This window comes from Peromyscus maniculatus, chromosome 3, assembly GCF_049852395.1.
Source record: "Peromyscus maniculatus bairdii isolate BWxNUB_F1_BW_parent chromosome 3, HU_Pman_BW_mat_3.1, whole genome shotgun sequence".
In the NCBI taxonomy this organism is placed as follows: Eukaryota; Metazoa; Chordata; class Mammalia; order Rodentia; family Cricetidae; genus Peromyscus; species Peromyscus maniculatus.
The window spans coordinates 50,332,217-50,352,625 of NC_134854.1; the positions used below are offsets into that span (position 1 = coordinate 50,332,217).

The window sequence follows — 20,409 nt, forward strand, 5'->3', positions numbered from 1 at the left end:
GTGCGCCACCACCGCCCGGCTCTGGTAGTTTGATTTTAAACATGTGAAGGTATGTCTACACTGTTCTCCATAATGACTATGCAAATTTATTTTATGATTTGTTGCCTATGTTTTTGGTGTCATACTTAAAATCACAATACCATGCCCAGTATCAAAGAAGCTTCCCTGTATTTCCTCCTAAGTAGTTGCTGTTGACTCTCTTGTCCTTATTTTCACAATAGCTAAGATGGAAAAACAACAACAACATCTATTTACAGATGAATGAATAAAAGAATTACAGTGCATGAATTCAATGGAGTATTCTTTAATAATAAAGAAGAGGGAAGGCCTGCACTGTTAGAGCAGAGATGAATCTGGATCATATTCCACTAGGAGAAGTGAGTGAGACAGCAAAGAGAAACAATGTATGGTCTCTGTTCATACAGGAGATAAATGGCCCAAGTACAGTGGAAGGAACAGGAGAATTCAGAATCAGGTAGAAGGGTAAATGAGGAAAATCTGTTCAAGGACTATGAATCATGATACTAACAAGTTATAGAGAGCCAAAGCTGTCATTAATGGTGATGGAAACATCAATTAATGTTATGGTAACCATTGCACAATGCCTGTATGTGTGCAGAGTCTGTTGGCCACACACTGGTCTTCTCCTTAATGCTATAATCATGAGAGTATCCTTTCTAGTCCTCCCAAGGAAGTCTTCCTATGGGAACCTGTTTTCTAAGGTAGAGTTTGAGAATTCTTAGTGCAGTAAAGACAAAAGGGGGGAAGGAAAGAAGGAAACAAGAAAGGAGAGAGGGAGAGAGGGAGTGAAGGAAGGAACAAGGGAGGGAGGGAGGCAGGGAGAGACATAAAGAAAGAGTGTGCAGAAGCACAGAGATGCACATAATCAGGATTGTGTGCACTTGCTGCCTCGCTGACATGGGTGTGCCTTTCATATCATCAACAGTTTTCCCCCAAGGGCTAATGGAGAAGTAACTTATAATTAAAATGAATTACAGGAATAGTCTTGAAAATGTGTCTTTTAACCATGAAGTAAGAGCCTGTTAGACATGACTCGCCAAGGAGAGAATTCAGGAAAAGAGAGAAAGAGAGACAGAGACTGAGTCAGAGAGATGTTCTCCCTCCTCCATCTGAGGTTCGTCTATCATGGCCTCTGACCACTACATGCAGAAGCATGTGTTTTCTCTGGAAGGATGCTCTAGGATGCCTGGTGAGATTTCACCAACAGCTGAATGGCCAGCATGGGTGAAGGGGCAGAGTCAGACATGCAGGTCTACAAGGACCACACCCTCTCACCACACTCACCCTTTGACTGCCCATCATCCCAGAACAGCTCTCCTCTTGCCTCTTTGTTCTCATCCAGGGCAATGAGCAGACCAAGAGGGTTCTTCCGGCTGTGAAGAACAAGATTTACACAAGGCATAAATCCTTAGGGCTCAAAGGATTTTAGAAAATATTGCCACAATATTTCACATGTGTAAAGGATGGATGGGTAAAGGACTAGTCATTGATGACTTCTTCCCTTCAGAACAGGGCTAAGAATGCTAGAAGACACTGTCTCCAGGATCACTGTCATAAGAAAGAAATATCTCAAACCTCAGCAACATATGTCCAAACAGGAAGTCAGGGTGTGAACATCAGAATCACTACATCAGCCACAGTAGGTGCTATGGCAGCACTGACATACAGAGTGCAGACTATGAGAATAGGATGGAGTCTTAGGCAGTGGTGCTGTGGCCAGGCCACTAAAGATACCATCCTGTAAGGACTATATCAGCTGCTGCCACTAGATACGTTCTCTCTGCCAAGGAAATGTTTACTCAGAAACTCATAAAACAAGGTTGGTCAATATAATGGTAACTCTATATTGAGTGTCTTTGTTTTGGGTCATTTGTTTGTTTGGTTTTGAGACAAGCAGCTCAGACTAGCATAGAATTGGCTCCCTGACGCAGGCTGGCTGTGAATTCACCAACCTACTCCTTTGCCACTCAAGTACTAATTCTATTATATACTACTATCCCTTTCTGACTAATTTTACTTAATCTAATGTCTACTATCTTTTAAGAAAAACATAAAACAGCAGCTTCATGTGTGTTCCTCATGTGCACCTCACTGGCCTCAGGTTTCATATTGTATTTGTTCCAGGTCAACCTTCCACTACCTGACCACACCCCACTATCAACAAAATAAGCTGATTTCCTTTATAGTCCATGGATTGAGCTGTCATTGCTAAAATGCTAATAAATATAAAGATAAAACTACACAACTCCTAAATCTTACCATTATAAGACCCATTCAATACACTTGCCAAGCAACAAACAGTGAAAAGTGACACAATAAAAGATATGAGAGTATAGAGTGGCACTTCCAGAAATATGATAATAATTTGGAGGACCGGAACACTACAGTATATAATTTACACTGCTATGTAAAACATTATTAAGCTTGCAAGGAAGTAAACGACACGCATAAGAGACAGAAACAACACAGGAATACAAATAGAGAGCTAAAACCCAAAGATGCCAGAAAGCCAGACTTTAAAGATACTGTGTCAATCAAAAAAAAGCCAGACAAGGAATGTCATGATTTCATATTTTCTATTACTAATGAACACTGCAAATAAAGAAACAAAAATGTGAAGAATTGAAGAGGAATGATTGGAGCCTGAGATGGTTGATCCAATACTTCAATCCAATACCAGGGTTGAAGTATTGGAGGGTGGTAAAAAAAAAAAATGGGCAAAAACAACCAGTGGGTAGACATGATGAATGCATTACATATGGATGGGAGGAAATATATCAGTGATTTACTTCTAAAATTAACATGGGATAATAATGATAAATAATCAAGTAGAAAATAGAGGGGTGAAATGAACTAAGGGATAGGGGGTGGTAAAGCACTTGACTAGCGTGTTTCACAGACTGGCCCAGCATAAAGGGCAATGAGAGAAGATGCCCAAATATTGTTAGTAAATTGGATACTTTTGTACAAAGACATGTTTGGGATATAGCTGATCCATATGCTTATCAAGACACTGCTTTATTTATTTATTTATTTATTTATTTATTTATTTATTTATTTATTTATTTTGGTTTTTCGAGACAGGGTTTCTCTGTGCAGATTTGCGCCTTTCCTGGATCTCACTCTGTAGACCAGGCTGGCCTCGAACTCACAGAGATCTGCCTGGCTCTGCCTCCCGAGTGCTGGGACTAAAGGCATGCGCTACCACTGCCCGGCTCTCACACTGCATAATTTAAAAATGTGTGGATTAAAGAGTTTCTTCCATGACTCACAGTGTCACACTACAGCTTCCATGACAACATTTTCCTCCCCCAGCCTTTTTTTTTTTTTTTTGCTCCATTTTTCTCTTACTTCTATTAAATTTTATTTTGTTATATTCTGGAGCAGAGGAGGAAGATGGTGGGATTTGGGAGGCATGATGTGAAAGACACGAAGAATAAGTAAAAAGGAAGTTGAAAACACACTGGGACAGTAAGGACATGGACTCACTAATGGAGGATTTCACACCAAGGACAGGGAAAAAGTAAACTTTTCATTTTTGCAAGAGAAATTGATATGGGTGTACAGAATAGGCTGAAGTTGAAAAGAGAGTAAAAAAACAAACTGGCATCGGATTATACACCTTTTCATAAAGTCTGCAACTTGAATAATTAAAACAGTGAGGCATTTTAAATTCTTATGATCAGGAAAAAAAAGTAAAAGATATACATTCCTAATGAATCCTTGTCAGTTGTAAGTAAATATGCTATTAGTTTCAGTAAAACTTTGGAACCAATATAGAACTCCTCAGTAGAAGTTAAGGCTATCATTTTGGAACAAAAAGTTACAAAGGGAAAGTGCTAACTGGACAGGCGAGTTTGTGCTCTTGAATCCCCTTTTGAATCACAACAGAGAAATGGCTCACAGGGGTGGGGGAAAAAGTGGAACACTAAAGTTTCAAAAGGACGTACCAGGGATGCGAACCTAGAAATGGGAACTGGTGGGGCTGAGCAGCAAACATGGGATAGACAGTCAGACAAGGACAGGAGGGGAACCAATGGACCGGAGTTGAACTTTCTCAAGATGTGAGACTTTCAGAACTAAAATTGCAACGGCCCTGGGAAAAGCAGAAGGTTGACTGCCAAAGCTGTCGCTGTCCTGAAAACTACAAGGGTTTATTTACAGAGGAGCAGGGTAGAGGAACTCTCCAAGTCCACCAGGGTGTAGTCTCAGTCCACTGCTTCTTAAGAAGAGGACAAGGAAAATCCAAAGGCAGAGTATGATATCTCTCTCTCTCTCTCTCTCTCTCTCTCTCTCTCTCTCTCTCTCTCTCTCTCTCTCTCTCTCTCTCTCTCTCTCACACACACACACACACACACACACACACACACACACACACACACACAGAGAGAGACAGAGACAGAGACAGAGACAGAGACAGACAGAGAGATGAAGTCAGCATCCTTCCTCAGCACATACCACCTGCGGCTTTAATACACTCTGGTCACAGATACAAACAAAATGCCCAGTTGTGAAAAGGGACAAACATGTTCACATATAACAGAACAGATAAACCCGAATGAAAACTGCTTTTGGCCTTGAGAGGCATGCTTGATGTAAATGTGGTTTTCATCACAAAAGGATGAGCTCACAGTATGCAAAGCAGAGCCCTGTCCCATCACTCACCTTAAGTGTGTGTTCAGGGCATGTTGTTGCCATGGCAAGATGTAACCTCCACGGATGTGAAGATTGATGTGCTCAAGAGGGGCTGGCAAGATCTTCCACTCTCCTGTTGAATTAATGTCTGCACCCTGTGGCAGGAGAAGAGGTGATGAGGGAAAGAATGCACACCTCCCTGGACAGCCAGCAGGTCCTGAACAACCCGGTCACCACCATTCAACATAGGTCATTATCACACGTTGTCCCCTCTGCTGTGTTAAAGCTTTAAGACCCTGTTAGAATCCCTGACCTTATGGAGAGTGGAGCTATGGGAGAGTTACAGCACATACCAGATGAGGTCTTTCTGTGGATCCAAACACTCTCACTGCACACACTGTTTCTAATTGGGGGGGGGGGGTACATTGGGCAATGTTGCCACTCCTTCTTAGTTCCTGAAACATTTCCCCCAAGAGCAATACTAGGAAATGAGGCCAAAAATATGAAGTGACCTTTCAATACCACAAAAGGTGATTTCCCGAAGTGGCATGAAGCTTGTTATCTACCATATCCTGACACGCTATATGCTACCACTTTCTGAATTGTACAAATAAAAAGAAAAACTCACCGTGTAATAGTCATACCAGTAGGCTTTAGGGAAATAGGCATTGACATTTCTGGCATTCTGGAATAAAATACAAAAAAATTGTAAGCAGTGGACTCTGCTATCTAGGACACAGTGACCAGCAAACATTGGTGAGGAGTTGGAATAATTACAAAGCTAACAGAATTGGACAAATTTATTTCAACTGTCTTATGGTATCCATGATGAAGATCCTCCTTTTCCAGCAACAGAAATTAGCTTGCCAAAAACAAGTGCTTTTACAAAGCCCCTAAGATCGTAATTCTTCAGAGAAAATCAAATACCACTGTATTATAGATGTATTCATCCACTCCCAAAATAAATGAATAGGCAATGTTGACCACAGAGCAGAACAAAATTGTGCAGCCTCAAAAAGATGCAAGGGGTATTAATTATATTTTCATTTTATCAAAAGCCACATTATACACAGAGTAAATAAATTAATTGTTTTTTCCAGATTAAAGGCCATGTATAGAAAGAAAGGGGGAAGCTAGCTGGTTTCAAAAGGTGACATGAAGGGAGGGGGAAAATTGTGAAATTACATTATAATCTCAAAAATAAAAGACATAATTAAAGGATGAAAGAAATAAAAAATACATATTGTTATAAACACTTCTCCAGTTAATTTTAGTTAAGAATAACAGAAAATAAGAAATCTTTTCCTGCTCTTGACCCTGCAGACCTTACCTTAGCTCACAGAGAAATAATTACATCCTTAAACACATGACAAGGTTATTCCTTGAAATGTTAGGCTGAAATCAAAGGTCTAAGAACACCGAAGGCATGGCACGTGGCTCAGAAGGAGCAAAGGAGACCGGTGCAAAGTAGGAGAACATGTCTCCTAATCCCTCTCACACCAGCCTCTGCATCACCCCAGTCACCAGCCCTGCAGTGGAATCCTGAATCCCTCCCGTCTCCATACTCACAGGCTCCAGCACAGGGCTGACCAGGAAGGCTGGACCCAGCAGGAACTGTCTGTCTATATTCCAGGTCTCCCGGTCTGACAGAAACCTGGAAAAGGAAATGAAGGTGCCAATGTGACCCCAGTGGGGCCTCAGAACAAGGCCTCAAAGAAGTCCTCAAGTTCAGACCCAAGTCAGAAATCCAGCTACATTCCATACCTTCTCTATATTTCACTAGACTGATAAGGATCACATAGACCCCATTTCCTACATGCTGTATTCTTAAAACCTCAGAAATGCATTGTCTGCCACGACACATCTTCTATTTCCTCACCATGGCACATTACAATGCAATAACATGCTGGTCCTTGTCATCTGTCCCTGGAATACCCACTAAAGTTACAAGAAGATATTCTGGTCAGGGTTCAAATAACAAAATCCCAACAACAAACAGGGACGTCTTTGTAGGGCCTAAAAAAAAAGAAATTGTGCTATGCTGGGAGCTTTCATTATAGAACTTCAGTAAGTATCTTATATCAAACACAAATGTTATGTATTTCACTGAACTAGAAGGAGTGATAGAGATATTCTCTGGAGAGCTCGTAAAAAAGGGACTTATCACCTCAATGTGGAAAAATTGTTGGGATCCACTTCCACCCTACATGATAAATAAACTGTCCACATTCACCAGCATCCCAGCTCGACACTCACTCATGGAGAAGAGGCCGCACAACTGTGCTGCCCTCTGTGTGGGCCTTGTACATCAAGGTGTAGAGATACGGCAACAGGGTGTATCTGGTCTCTAGCACACTTCTGGAAATATTCTCAAAGTTTTCATCCCAGGACACAGGGTCTTGTCTCTAAAGCAACAAGAAAAGTGTTCAAAGTCCTCCAGAGACAATTAAGGAGTTAAAAAGTTCACTAAAGGCCCATTTGAAATAACATCGAAATCTAACAAACCGTAAAGTTTAGAAATGAATAGGACTCCTAGAATATTCTTAATTCACTGGTAAAGATGACTAAAATTCCACCAGAAAAGAACATTTGTAAGACATTCTTCATGAGATATACTATAAAACAGTCTAGGCAAAAAGTCATCAAAGTAATATTGAAGAATATGGTTTACAGGAAGAGGATTAATGACTTTGAGGATGTCCAGGGAACGCAGGCAGCAGATTGAACTCAGAAACTGAGGTAGCATTTCCAGTGACATAATATAGGTGAGGAAGCTGATATCCTACCCTGGTCCCAATGGTGTTGTGGTTCCTGGAGAAGGGGTAAAATGCACCTAGCTGCATCCAGCGCACACACATCTCATACTCAGCATCTTGAAAGAACCCACAGATGTCTGACCCGGTCTGAAACAACAAGGAACAAAGTGAGCTCTTGGAGCTCTCTGAGAGATGAGGCCACCTTCCTAGGGAGGAGGAGCATGCAAGGACACTTACATAGGAGATGCCAAAGAGACTGAACTCCATCATGCCTGCAAGGAGAGATGCAGCAGGGTCAGGACAGGCATTCATTCTCTGCCTGCTCCTCCCCCTTCACCAAGGATCCTACTCCCCTCTCCACCCACTGCCAGCAGAGCCCCTGGGCACAACCACACACCAATGATGGATTTCCCCAGCTGGTCCCAGGCAGCTGTGTTGTCCCCCAGCCAGTGTCCTGCCCAGCGTCCAGAAGAGGGGAATGTGGAGCGGGTGATGACGACCCCTCTCTCTCCTGTCACCTCCTGCACAGCTCTGGTGGGGAAACAAGGAAGAAAATTAAAGGCAGGAAAGGGGAAGGAAAAGAACAGAGCTTCCTCCCCCAGAGCCCTTGCTCTTAAGACAACATGACAAAATATGTCTTGTGTGACTAGAAAGAATATAGAAATGACCCTGTAGAGGAGGTCTAGTTGGATAATTGGGGTAATAACAATATCGGTAAGGCCTTTGCACAGTTGTTTTCAAAGTATTTCACCATGTGACAATTCATTGGCTTCTCCCCAAAGAGTAAGCAATCACAGGATTAGGCTGTTTATTTACTCATACTTGATATTCTATATTTGAGGATTATTTTTCTTTTGGCTCACATTGTGAGTATGCCTAACTAATTCAACAAAACACCAGTTGACTATCCAACATGAGTAGCCAAAGAAAAACCAACACCTAAAGAGAAAACTCACTTCCAACACAAACAGGCGAGCTTTCTAGCCCACAGTTATTCTTTTCCACTTGCACCAATGATACCACAGTACTGCCTACAGTGCATGATGACTTTCAGGGTGCCTGTGGGTGCAGTCAAGAGGACTATTGATTGCCTCACACAGCTGGCTCCATGATTAAGGCGAGATTGCTTAACAAATAAGAATTGTCACACAAGTTTTAAAATTACATTATACAGACCCCTGGGGATAGGGGAAATGAATGGAAAAGTAGAGGAGCTATAACACCCATCACAGAGGTAGAGGAAGTAGAAGGAGAGGAAGTATGAGGAGAGAGTCACTCACTCATAGGTGGGTCTGGTCTGGGACCACCCATAAAGGCTGTGCACATCATAATGCCGCAACCGGGAGCCATCTGAAAGAATCTGCTCACTCTCCATGCACAGCGTCTTGCTGCTCAGGCCCCTGTCCCTGGCTTCCAAATCTGAGGGAAGATTTAAGACAGTGAAAAACAGTTCGGTTTTTCTCATTCATGACCTCCTATTAATGGATTTAACTCCACAACTTAAGATTAATTTGATATCTCTCCCCAACCTAGGGTCAAGTCAGTACAGTGCTCTGAGCTGAGATGCAAGGAGCCTGCATGTGATTTCCATTGCTGGTTCACTTAAGAAGGTAAAGGAGGCAACAGAACCCCGGGTTTTCATTCACTGACAGCAGAGCAGGCTTTGGCTAGGACTGCTAACACTAACTATTTATCATTCTTATACCACTTCAATGAAGCTTAAAATACTTTCTGCCTCTCTATGTATACTCTACTACAGAAAATTGACACTAGGAAAACTGTGTGATCTTTGAAATATGTTATACACCAAGGAAAATATAATTGATGAAATTAAGGCATAAACACAAATAGAACCTTAAAGTCAACTGGCTCCATGATAACAGGAAGCAACTTTTTCCAATCATTGGTTACAAAGAAAATGCATGTGGATGCATTCTCATAAAACTGGATAGATAAGACATTTTACTTGAGAAGCTTTCAGAGACATTAATACTGTTGAGAATCATCTAGATGAATTTGAGAAATTTGCCTAATGTCTCCTGGATCTTACACACAGAATTGGGTAAAGGGCTTTCCCATTCCTTGTCTCCAGCCCCATTAAACCACAGCAACTATGAGAACCTACCACTAATGACCAGGTAACCCCTTATGGATAGACAGGGAGGGTTAATTATTTATATTACAGGAGCACAGTAGAAATTTCCTTACGTAGAAATGAATCTGCTTGTACACATTTTGACTGGCTCAGCACTCATTTCCTAAAATGTGCTAGCTAGAGAGGGGAAGGCTGGTTGGGGGAATGTTAGTCCTCTGCATTCCCATCCTGCCTGCCTCTGAATAAAGTACAATGGATTTTCAGTTCCTGTCTCCTCAATGGCATTTGGAACCAGGCAACATTTACTCCAGCATTCAGTTCTGCCTCCAGACACTGCTGCACAGGAGGAGCAGGCCCAAATTCCTTACATGGCATGTAGGGTGGACGGTTCAGAGTAGCATCACTGCAGCCTGAAGGAACTGCCCCATTCACAAAGCTGGAAGGTTCATTCATATCCTACAAATGTCAGAAACATTATTTCTATTTAAATGTAATCAGAGCCTATAAATTCAAAGTTAAGAAAATAGCAAGAAAAAAGCATTAAACATCCAGTTATCTCTGGACATCTGCACAGGGAAGATCTTCAACTGCTTGGGAAACAAGCTATAAAGATCAAATGATCTCTATAGGGAAAGTTCCCTTGGCAGACCAAGTTCCAAGAGATTTCTGATAATGACATTGGAGGTCTTAGAGAAGGAGCTTCAGGTAAAGACCAGGTGTGGAGAGGATGAAGGCTGTTCCACACCTGATAGAAGGAGTACACTGTGGCATCTCCAAAGCCTGGGATGGATGTTATTCGATTAATATGTTAAGACACACACAGGTAGATGGACTGCAGAGATCTCTCAGTTCTTAAGAGCACTTGTTGCTATTGCTGGGCTCCCAGATCCACATGGTGGCTCATAACTATTTGTAACTCCAGTTCCAGAACTGACCTCTTCTTCTGACCTTCATGAGCACCATGTACACACATCATGTACATACATACATTACATATAGACAAAATACTACATACAAAGTGTACATGCATACATATAGACAAAACATTCATACAAATGAAATAAATGGTAAATATTTTTAAAAATTATGGCACAGGAAGATGCACATATATGCACTCGTGCATGCACACACACAACACTCCTATCCTCTATACAAGTAAACTGACATGCACACACTTACAATCCATAGGCCATCAAACTTCAAGCTCTTCTCTGGTGCCTCAGGGTTGGTGTAGAGTTCTTGAATTTCCTTTTTCCACCATGTGGCAGTTGAATCACGGAAAAAGTCTGGGAAGGCCACATAAGCTCGGTATTTCTGTTAAATAATGATACTTAGTTATTTGTCATAAATGATTATATTAAGCAGCAGACATGCAACTAATATGAACATGGCTCATGCAAAGTCTTATACTACATGGAGGTAGATAATGATAATATAAACCAAGTATATAGCAGATGTTTAGATAAGCATTGTCTTAGAAAAGCATGTGAAACACAGATAAGAAAGCACAAAACACCGCCTACTATGAATTGGAAAAACATCCAATGTATTTCTTCTTCTTTTCCACAGGAGTGGAAGTGATCATATACTGCACTCACTAACTCATGCTATGGATCCCCTCTCCAGATTGCCCCATAATTTCTTGAGGACTATGAGGCAAGGTAGAAGTCATGTGAGCCTTAGCTGAAAGGTTGGATAAAAGCGTTCAGGGAACATTCACACTGGGAATGAGGTTGGATTCAATTGCATGTTTCTGATCTTGGACTAACTAGTATGGCTCTCTGTTTTCTGTGATTGTAAAACCAGAGGACACTTTCAGCCATGTGCAATATGAAGTGGGGGACTTGGGGTGGGGGGAGCTTCCACTTTAGTTTCACTTCCTTTCCCCCAAAATCATAAAAACATTGTCTACAACTTACTGGAAAAGTATGTCCACCAATGTATTGCTCCTTGACTACATTTTATACTTTTTAAGAGCAAAGATCTTGTCTTGTATTTTCAAGTTGATCTTTATATTCTCTTCTGTGTTTAACATAATTGAAGAAAATAATAGATCAATAATAATCCGTACTCTCTGTCTACTTGTAAATTTCTACCACTCGGCAAGAGCAAATATCGATAAAGTCTCTATACTTCTCCCTGTTATTTATTGTGGGACATTTTAGTCCTTGCTGTGTCTCAACAAAAAGCCTGCTTTATGTTCTTCATAGAGCTGAATGTATCAGGAGCTAAATAGTGAGGTGTTAAGAAATAACAGCAAGACTTGACTGGGGCACTATATGGTGCTTACACCACATAGTAGCAATGAGGTAAAAGCAAAAATGGGAGACACAAGACAATGTAAATCAGACAGGATTTACAACTTCAAAGCTAGCAAAGACTGTCTGTAATCATAAGGAATGCAATAAAAAAAGTCAAACACCAAATAGAAAGGCTACACACCCTATCAAAAAGCAATATCCAAAGAAACAACAGGTACCTTAATTCACTGAAAAAATATCATTCTTAGAGTTATCATCCAGTTGAACATCCATGGGACATTGGATTCAGACAGGTTTGGGTTTCAAATGACAGTTGTGCCATGATAAGCATGGACATCGCACCTAACTTTGTTTTGTTTTAAATCTCAATAACAACAATACTGATATCAAAGTGGGAAGTAAGACACGGATTAAAAACAAAATGAGTATGTAAGATTATCCGGAAACAAATGGCAGGAAGGACACAGGTTCTAAGTTTGTTTTCATGCCGTGTCCACTGGCAGGTATGGGTATTTCTTGTTTCCTGACTTAATCGACATCCACGAGGGACATTTACCTCCACTTGACTCTCCCAGTCTAGAGAGGGGTCCACAACAATATCAGGGTAATCAGGCCAGACCTGTGGGCAGAAAAATGATCAAATGAGATTCTACAAATCCCTTAATTGTTATCAATAATCAATAAATATTGATTATAAAATGAATGGCAGAAACTTGGAGACAAAAACAAAGAGTAAAAACCACACCCACAGACACACTAACAAGGTGCCTGGCCCAGGGTTAGTCTTGCTGGATCAACACAAAACTCTTACCTTTCCCCAGACAATGTCTCCATTATTGGGATATCTGATGAAGACATTGTTCTCCACACCCCGGGTGAAGGCAGGATAGGGCTTTGTCTCATTGCCAGAAATGGCTGGGTCCTGCAATCAGAGCACAAGGCAGGTGGAAAATTAACACTGAGGATTACAAAGAAGGTGGGTGGAAAAAGGGAAGTCCCCAGTTGTAACTTTACTGTGGTGTTTCCTGACTTCCAGAAATACACTTATATTAATTACACTTTTATTTCTCTCCTAAAACAGGAGAGGACAGACACTTTAAGGTGATCCCCATCAAGCCCATCCATTGTCCCAAGCACAGTCTACACATTCACACAAACTAACCAGGATAAGGATGACCCGCATCCCATTGCCCTTCATGCGATTGATCAGGGCTGGAAACCCAGAGAACTTGGGGCTGAGGGTGAAGTCCAGCTGCCTCTCCATGTAGTCGATGTCTGAGTACTGCACGTCCTGTGGATGGTATAAGAAAGTGTGGCTGCTGGTTGGAAAGTTCAGACTCTAACAGTTACCACAGCCTGTGTCTGGTAATTTTAACCACAATGTATGCCATATCATACATAGCTTTAGATCTTTGTATATTCAGATTTTAAATATTTCGCTCAGAAACAAAAAAAATTATTTCAACATCAACAAAAAAATGTAAGATGAGTATCAATGCTGATCTGTAAAACATGTTATAAAAAATAACTTAAAACACTATGTAAAAAATAAATAATAATACTACAGGAAAAAATGTTTTGATTTTTTCCTAAGTGTATCGTGAGATTAGTGATGGTTATTCACTGAAAATAATGTCAAATATTCACAGTGTATATAATACAATCATAGGTCTGCTATAAAAGAACCAAAACAAAAACTGTCCTCACTGTGGAGGACCCAGTGTTGGAGATGATCAAATGCAGAGCTCTCACTGAGATGTTGTATTACAAAGGTGGTTCTCAACCTTCCTGATGCTGAGAAACTTTAGTACAGTTCCTCATGATGTGGTGAGCCCCAACCCAACCATAAAATTATTTTTGCCGCTACTTCATAACTGTAATTTTGTTACTCTCATGGATTATAATGTAAATACCTGTGTTTTCCCATGGTCTTAGATATGAATGGGCCATTTGACTCCATTCAAAAGGTTGAGCACCACTTAGTTACAGGAAGTGATTTACACTAATATAACACAGAACAATACATACAAAACAAACACAAAGGGTCACAAAATTATTTATGGTTATTGGACTTTTGGTTTTGAAGTTAATGTCCTGATTCTGCATGTGATCCACTACCAACTCAATACAGGATTCCAGGATGGAGCCTGTGTGAGGCTCAGAGCTCAGGGATCACTGTGGTGTGCCAGGTCCAGAAAAGTAATCTTCATATGGGATGGAATCTTCATATGGTTAGGGTTATTCACTGAGTTAGGGTTATTTTCCTTAATCAAGTAGGAGTATTGGAGTGGGGTTTAACTATCATGTCACTTAAACAGCATAATTAAATATCTTGAAGTCAGTCAAGAAGCAGAGGAAAGCCTGGTACAGGAGAGAGGAGCCATGAACCAGTCTAAGTTCCTCTTTGTTTTCACTGTGGATAGTCTAGGCTCAGTGTGACATGACATGAGAAAACACAGTGTGTCATTTTAAACCACACTTAAATCTGACAAACAAATCCCCAACAGATATACGTACATAGGGGATCTGCTTAGCCACCATATCATCATACAAGCTGGAGATCTCAGCATCATTCTCATATCCATAGCGACACAGCTGGAATCCCAGGGACCAGTAAGGTACCATCACAGGCCGACCAATCAACTGGAAAACAGACAGTAAGTGTTAGAATGTTAGAGGAGAAGCTGGATGGTACTGGATATGAAGTCAGAATATTTTACCAAATTTGACACCAAATTCAAACCCAGAGGGGAAGTAGAGAGGTGTGTAGAGCTCCTAGGACACACTACAGAAAACCTACGGCTCCTCAGAGCACACTTTACACGATTTCTGGAAAACCTATTTTTATTCAGATTCCTAGATATATAATTTAGATACTAAAAACGCACAAGTAAAAGGGAAAGAGCTAATTTAGAATACAGTCTCTAGGTCTTACTCATTGTATGACCTTGGGTAGCAATATGACATTTCTGTGCTTGTTTCTTTACCTGTCAATCAAAGCTAAGAGCAGGAGCAATCTCATATGGGTTTCACTGAGTAACTTAGTATGTATGACACCCTTTCACATGGATTAAGTAATACACGCAGTAGCTATTTCATACATGTTTTGATGTCATAACTAACAATGCTGTTAATCCAGTCAACATGACTCCCAACACCACAAGTACAGTCATTGTCTCTGTCACCACACTGTAACCACTATGACAATGTAATGATGTAATACATTCTATCATGTTAACTCCCATTGCCACCACAGACATAAGCATCATACAAACACCACTACTTACCAAATCTACCATACCTACCCCCACCATCACTAACATGAACCTTCTCTCTCAACTCCCAACATCAACTCCACTACAATCACTTTCATCGTCACCTCATGTCCTTTCATCCTCTCTACCATTATCATGTTAAGAGGCACCATCCTCATAATCACTCTCACCAATAAATAGTACTACCACTACAATCAATACCATCATCCCTTAACACGTCTCAAAATCACTACTCCTCTAGCTCCACCACCACATCAGCCCCACCACTAGTTACCATAAATAATCTGATACACTGCAATAAGTGGAGAAAACATAATTATAATAGTTCTAGAAATATATTCACTCTCCCATATTCCATATTTTAAATTCCCCTAAAAGACCATCATATTCAGGTACCACACAACAGTTACATTATATGGCAATCTTGTATAGCAGGGTTGGAACACATTATGAGTGTATGTACACACATGTATATACAACACACATATTTCAAAAAGGCTTTCCTTCCTACCTCTGTGTATTGCTGAGTGACCAGCTCTGGAGTTGGGCCCAAGAACACAAAGAAGTCCAGAATGCCCCCTGTGGTCCTGTATGTTAGGGCAGGCAGGGGCTGGAATGTCACATCTGGAAACACAAGAAAATGTCATCATGATGAAATCCTTCCTGTTGATAATTTTAACCTGTAATCCCCACCTTATTTCTATTCAATTGTAACACCCTGACAGCAGAAATTCTGGAGTAGGTGCATATAGAATTGTACAACTTAAATGAAAGCTCTCACTAGCTGCATTGCTAATAAAAGTTGAGTGATTATATATAATTAGAATATACATAAAGGGTCAATGAAAGGAAAAACCAATTCATAAAGTCTATTTTTTCTATAGTGACAGCTAAGTCAAATATATTCTAAAGCAATTTCAGAATCATTGGCACACAATAAGAGGACAAAACTTCATCCTACCCATGGCATTGCTGTTCATCAGGAGGACTCCATGGGCATTGCCATCCTCCTCTAGCCCCATGTAGTAAGGGTGGACACCATAGGAATTCTTCTTGTACTGAGAGGCATAGGGAAAAGGAGGTTAGGAGACTGTGTGCATGGGAAAGAAACTCAACAGAAACTTGATTGCTGTGTTGAGTCAATCTTCTTCTGGTAAGAATAGCAGAGGAAAGGGGAACTCAAAAAGATGTCCATCCTCCTAGCAATAAAAGGTGACAAGCATGTGGAGTCTGGAAAAAACATCACAAAGCACCTAGCATGGTTGGAGGAGACAGAACACAGGACACCAATGCCCTGTCCTTACCCCTGGGGGCTCGTCCCTGGAAAACATGCCCCAGGTGTGCCAGTTCAAGTCTATCTTGAAGGTTGTGTGCTCAGTCTCCCCAAAGCCATAGATATATGTGGAGGGCAGGCGGGTGGAGATGCGGATGAACATGTCATTGAAGGTGAAGCCCAGGAGCTGAGAGTCCCAGCTGTAGAAGGAAGAGGAACATTTGCGATAGAAAATCAGCTTGCTAGTAGCTTCCAGCAGCTGCCTCTGTGAGGACAACAGAGCCCTCCATTTTCCCACACCATCTGTACCTGAGTCTCTCTCAAATAAAACAAGTAAGTCTCATTCACTGAAATAACCACACTCAGCCCTGCTACAGGCCACAGTGACAGTAAGTCTTCTCTTTAGTGCTTCCTTTAGGGTTGTCCACAGTCACATGTCCAATCACGTTTATCACCTTACCATTCCAGACTCACTGTGTCTTCTGCTCTTGACCCCTGATGCTCCACTTCCTACAGGTATCCAGGGCTGTGATATGAGCACCTCACACCACCTCACACTTCTGCTCATGTACCTGCTCACTTCTCCTGACAGCATCTGAGGAACCTTCCGGGCTGTTCCCATTCTAAATCCCACCTAACACCCCTGCTTTGTCTCCCACATTTATCCAAGCAGTTACCTCAGAGTAATCTCTCTATTGAAACTGATAAATTTCCTCTGGGTAATGACTTACATCATTCTATCACAAATGTTCCTTTACCCAGAACTCCCTGTGGGACGTCTCCTAATCTCGGTTCCATTTCAAACATCACCTTATCCTCAGGAACACAAATCGGATCATGGTATCTAAGTCTGCAAATAATCTCATTTCCTCGATTTGTCCAGTATAACAGTTGTTGCTATATATCAAATTTTTCTTCATAGTATAATTTAAACTTTGTTTAATGGAAAATATAGCACACTGTCTACGACCACAGTACCAGAAGATCACCTAATATACAGAAGGAATTCAGTAAATACTCGTTCAATAATTTCTACATACCTGTTACTGCCTTGGTAATCACTCTCACAGTATTAAAGATTTCCTCTAAGAACAGAAATCACTTCCTCATATGTGATGGTTAGATGAGATATCCCCATAGTCCCAGGTATATAAATACTTTTCCCCTTTTAGGCACTATTTGGTAATATTGGGAGATGCGGCCTTGGTGGAGGAAGTATGTCACTGGGGACAGGCTTTGGAGGTCAAAGGCTCACACTATCCCCAGTTTGCTCTCTGTTTGCAGTTCAAAATGTGAGCTCTCCTCTTGAAAAGAAACCCAAGCATAGCACTGCTATAAATAGCAGGGCCCTATGTGCAAAACCCACAGCTTATTTGGTTATTTGTTTAATGTCTATCTTTGCAGACTGTAGAATTTTTGGAGAGTGGAGACCCTCCCTGCCTCACCTCCCCCATACCTGTGTAGTACCTATTATAATACATCTCAGTAAATACCTGTGACATAGACACTCTTCTTAGAAATTCAATTCTGAATTTTGGGGAGTGCTGGATTCTCCCTTTTCCCCTTTATTTCAGATGAAGGAGGAGAAACCTGATGTACATTATAATGACTTATAATTTTATTAAATCTAAACATTACTAGTGAAAAAAATGTGAGCTCTCAGCTGTTTCTGCTGCCTTGTCTGCATTCACTTCACCATCACGGACTCCAACCCTCTGAAGACTCTTCTATAAGTAGCCTTGGTCATGGCTTTTTTAGTACAGCCATAGAAGGTAACTAACATATCATGGGTCTGAACTGGGACAATCTGTTGCTTTGAGCCAGAACATCTTCAAGAATGATGGACCTGGTGAAGAATGTTTAGAAAAGCAGGAACTCTGAGTCAGACAGGACCCACTTACATTACAGTGCCTGTACTCTTCCTGCGAATTTCAATTCCAAATGGATTCTCCTTGATGAGGACATCATAGAGACGGCCTTCAGGCGTGCTGGATGGAGCAGCAGGGATGTTCAGAGGCACTGGGACTTCATACCGACTGTGGTTGGCATCAAAGATCTAGGCCAGAGAAAATCATTTAATGTAAAGACAAAAATATGGCATGTGCATTATGATGCTTTCCTAGCATGCTGACAGTGTTCATATTAATAACATTGCACAATTAATATAATTGCATAAATAACAATATAATTCAAAATAACTTCTGAAGATGTTTTATTTCTACCTCACAAAATATTATAGGATTGAAACACCAGTTGTCCTAACTATACTGAATTGTTCATTCATAATATGTAAATATGTCAAAACATGACATCAATAGTGTAAATATTCACAGTTAGCTGTCAGTTCAAAGAGTGCTTTAGAATAGAATTCTACTCTAGAGACAAATACCTCAGCATACTCTTAGCATGTTTCACATAGTCTACAGTCTGAATGTTTTGTTTTCTTTTACCTCACAATACAGGACTTAACCAAAATTCCAGAGAAAAAAGATTCTATTAAATTTTTTTAATTATTATTATTTTACAACACCATTCAGTTCAACATAATAGCCACAGATTCCCCTGTTCTCCCCCTCTCGCCCCCCTCCCCCCAGCCCACCCCCCATTCTATTAAATTTTTTGATGTGGGTCATGTCTCAGTATTATGAGCTGTAGGACTTTCCTTCATCCATTTCAACACTGCTGTTAACATGAAAAGTTCATTCTGAAATTGGTATGGTACTTATAAACTTATGATATATTGTTTTGTGTGTGGACGTACACATGTAAAGAGAATGGCAACCTTTGAAATTGGGGCAAATACATTTTTCTGATTAAAAACATCCATTCTGTGGAAGCACAGGATCTATGAACCAAAGGCTGAGGGGCCCCCAACTGGATCAGGCCACCTGAACGGGTGAGACAGTCATTTGGCTTGATCTGTTTGGGAGGCAGCTGTGCATTGGTGCCAGGTCCTGGGCTCGTTGCATGAGTTGGCTGTTTGAATCCTGGGACTTATGCAGGGACACTTGGCTCGGTCTGGGAGGGGGGAATGGACCTGCCTGGACTGAGTCTACCAGGTCAACCCCGGTCCTCGGGGGAGACCTTGATCTGGAGGAGGTGGGAATGGGGGGTGGGCGAGAGGGGGAGAACAGGGGATTCTGAGGCTATTATGTTGAACTGAATGGTGTTGTAAAATAATAATAATAATAATAATAATAAAAATTAAAATAACTTAAAAAAAAAAACATCCATTCTGAAAATTAAGTAAAGCTGAATAATTAAGGATCCACATTCTACTATTGATACCAAAGTAAATAGTAGAGATGAGAACCGAATAAGCCAAGGTTAATGTCATGAAATGCTTAAGAATTCATGGGAGGACTGGACTAGGCCCTCTGCATGGCAAGACAATTGTGTAGCTTGATCTGCTTGGGGGGCCCCCTGGCAGTAGAATCAGAATCCATCCCTGGTGCATGAGGAGGCTTTTGGAGCCCACTACATAAGATTGGTGTGTAAAATGAAAAAAAAAATCTTAATAAATCAGAAAAATGCACAGGAAATAAGAAAAAAAGAATTCAGCACTTCTAAGGGATATGAGCTAACATGAATCTGCAGAAGGGCTTTGCTATTACAGGGAAGAAACAGTGAGATGGTTTCATGGAAGAAATACAGGCTAAATCTTAAAAGTTAAGCAGCAATAAACCAACACAAAACTGACAGCAGGTGATTCTGGTAAAGAAACAACAAACAAAAGAACCAGAGTGTTAAAGTGGGCTCAGAAAGACATGAGTATGATGGAGAGAACTACTCCATAGCTAACGGTTAGTGAGTGTGAGTTGAGGCTACACACCCAATCAACTCCATTCTGGTGAGGACACACACAAAAAAACAACACATTAGAAGATGGAGAAGTCGAGTCCAGATTGAGCCCAGATTCTAAGGGTAGTCTAAGCACAGCCACTCTGCCTTGATCACCGCCTTGTACTATTCCAATAGCATTTGAGTACTCACTATATATCAGCCTATGTGTGGGATTCCAATACCACCACCATGAAAGACAAACCCTGTTTTGGAGCAGCTCACTGTCTAATAATGAATCAAACAAGAGGAT

The 20,409-nt window shown here is 40.9% G+C and overlaps 1 protein-coding gene across 8 annotated transcripts in view; it reads right to left on the minus strand.

Annotated features, from left to right (window-relative positions):
- Positions 1-20,409, minus strand: part of LOC102904107 (maltase-glucoamylase) — a 156,876-nt gene that overhangs the window by 58,633 nt on the left and 77,834 nt on the right. For 6 of the 8 annotated variants that reach the window (XM_076566436.1, XM_076566437.1, XM_076566440.1 and 3 more), the window contains 19 exons: positions 18,218-18,372; positions 16,348-16,516; positions 16,005-16,101; positions 15,555-15,667; positions 14,286-14,411; positions 12,931-13,059; positions 12,580-12,690; positions 12,325-12,387; positions 10,687-10,821; positions 9,876-9,963; positions 8,693-8,831; positions 7,810-7,943; positions 7,650-7,684; positions 7,443-7,559; positions 6,913-7,061; positions 6,226-6,310; positions 5,285-5,341; positions 4,687-4,811; positions 1,306-1,394 (listed from right to left, as the gene is read on the minus strand). The exons of the other annotated variants lie outside the window; for them this stretch is intronic. In XM_076566436.1, coding sequence (XP_076422551.1) covers positions 1,306-1,394; positions 4,687-4,811; positions 5,285-5,341; positions 6,226-6,310; positions 6,913-7,061; positions 7,443-7,559; positions 7,650-7,684; positions 7,810-7,943; positions 8,693-8,831; positions 9,876-9,963; positions 10,687-10,821; positions 12,325-12,387; positions 12,580-12,690; positions 12,931-13,059; positions 14,286-14,411; positions 15,555-15,667; positions 16,005-16,101; positions 16,348-16,516; positions 18,218-18,372 — 2,116 coding nt within the window. The remainder of the gene's footprint in view (positions 1-1,305; positions 1,395-4,686; positions 4,812-5,284; positions 5,342-6,225; positions 6,311-6,912; positions 7,062-7,442; positions 7,560-7,649; positions 7,685-7,809; positions 7,944-8,692; positions 8,832-9,875; positions 9,964-10,686; positions 10,822-12,324; positions 12,388-12,579; positions 12,691-12,930; positions 13,060-14,285; positions 14,412-15,554; positions 15,668-16,004; positions 16,102-16,347; positions 16,517-18,217; positions 18,373-20,409) is intronic. 8 annotated transcript variants of the gene reach the window in all.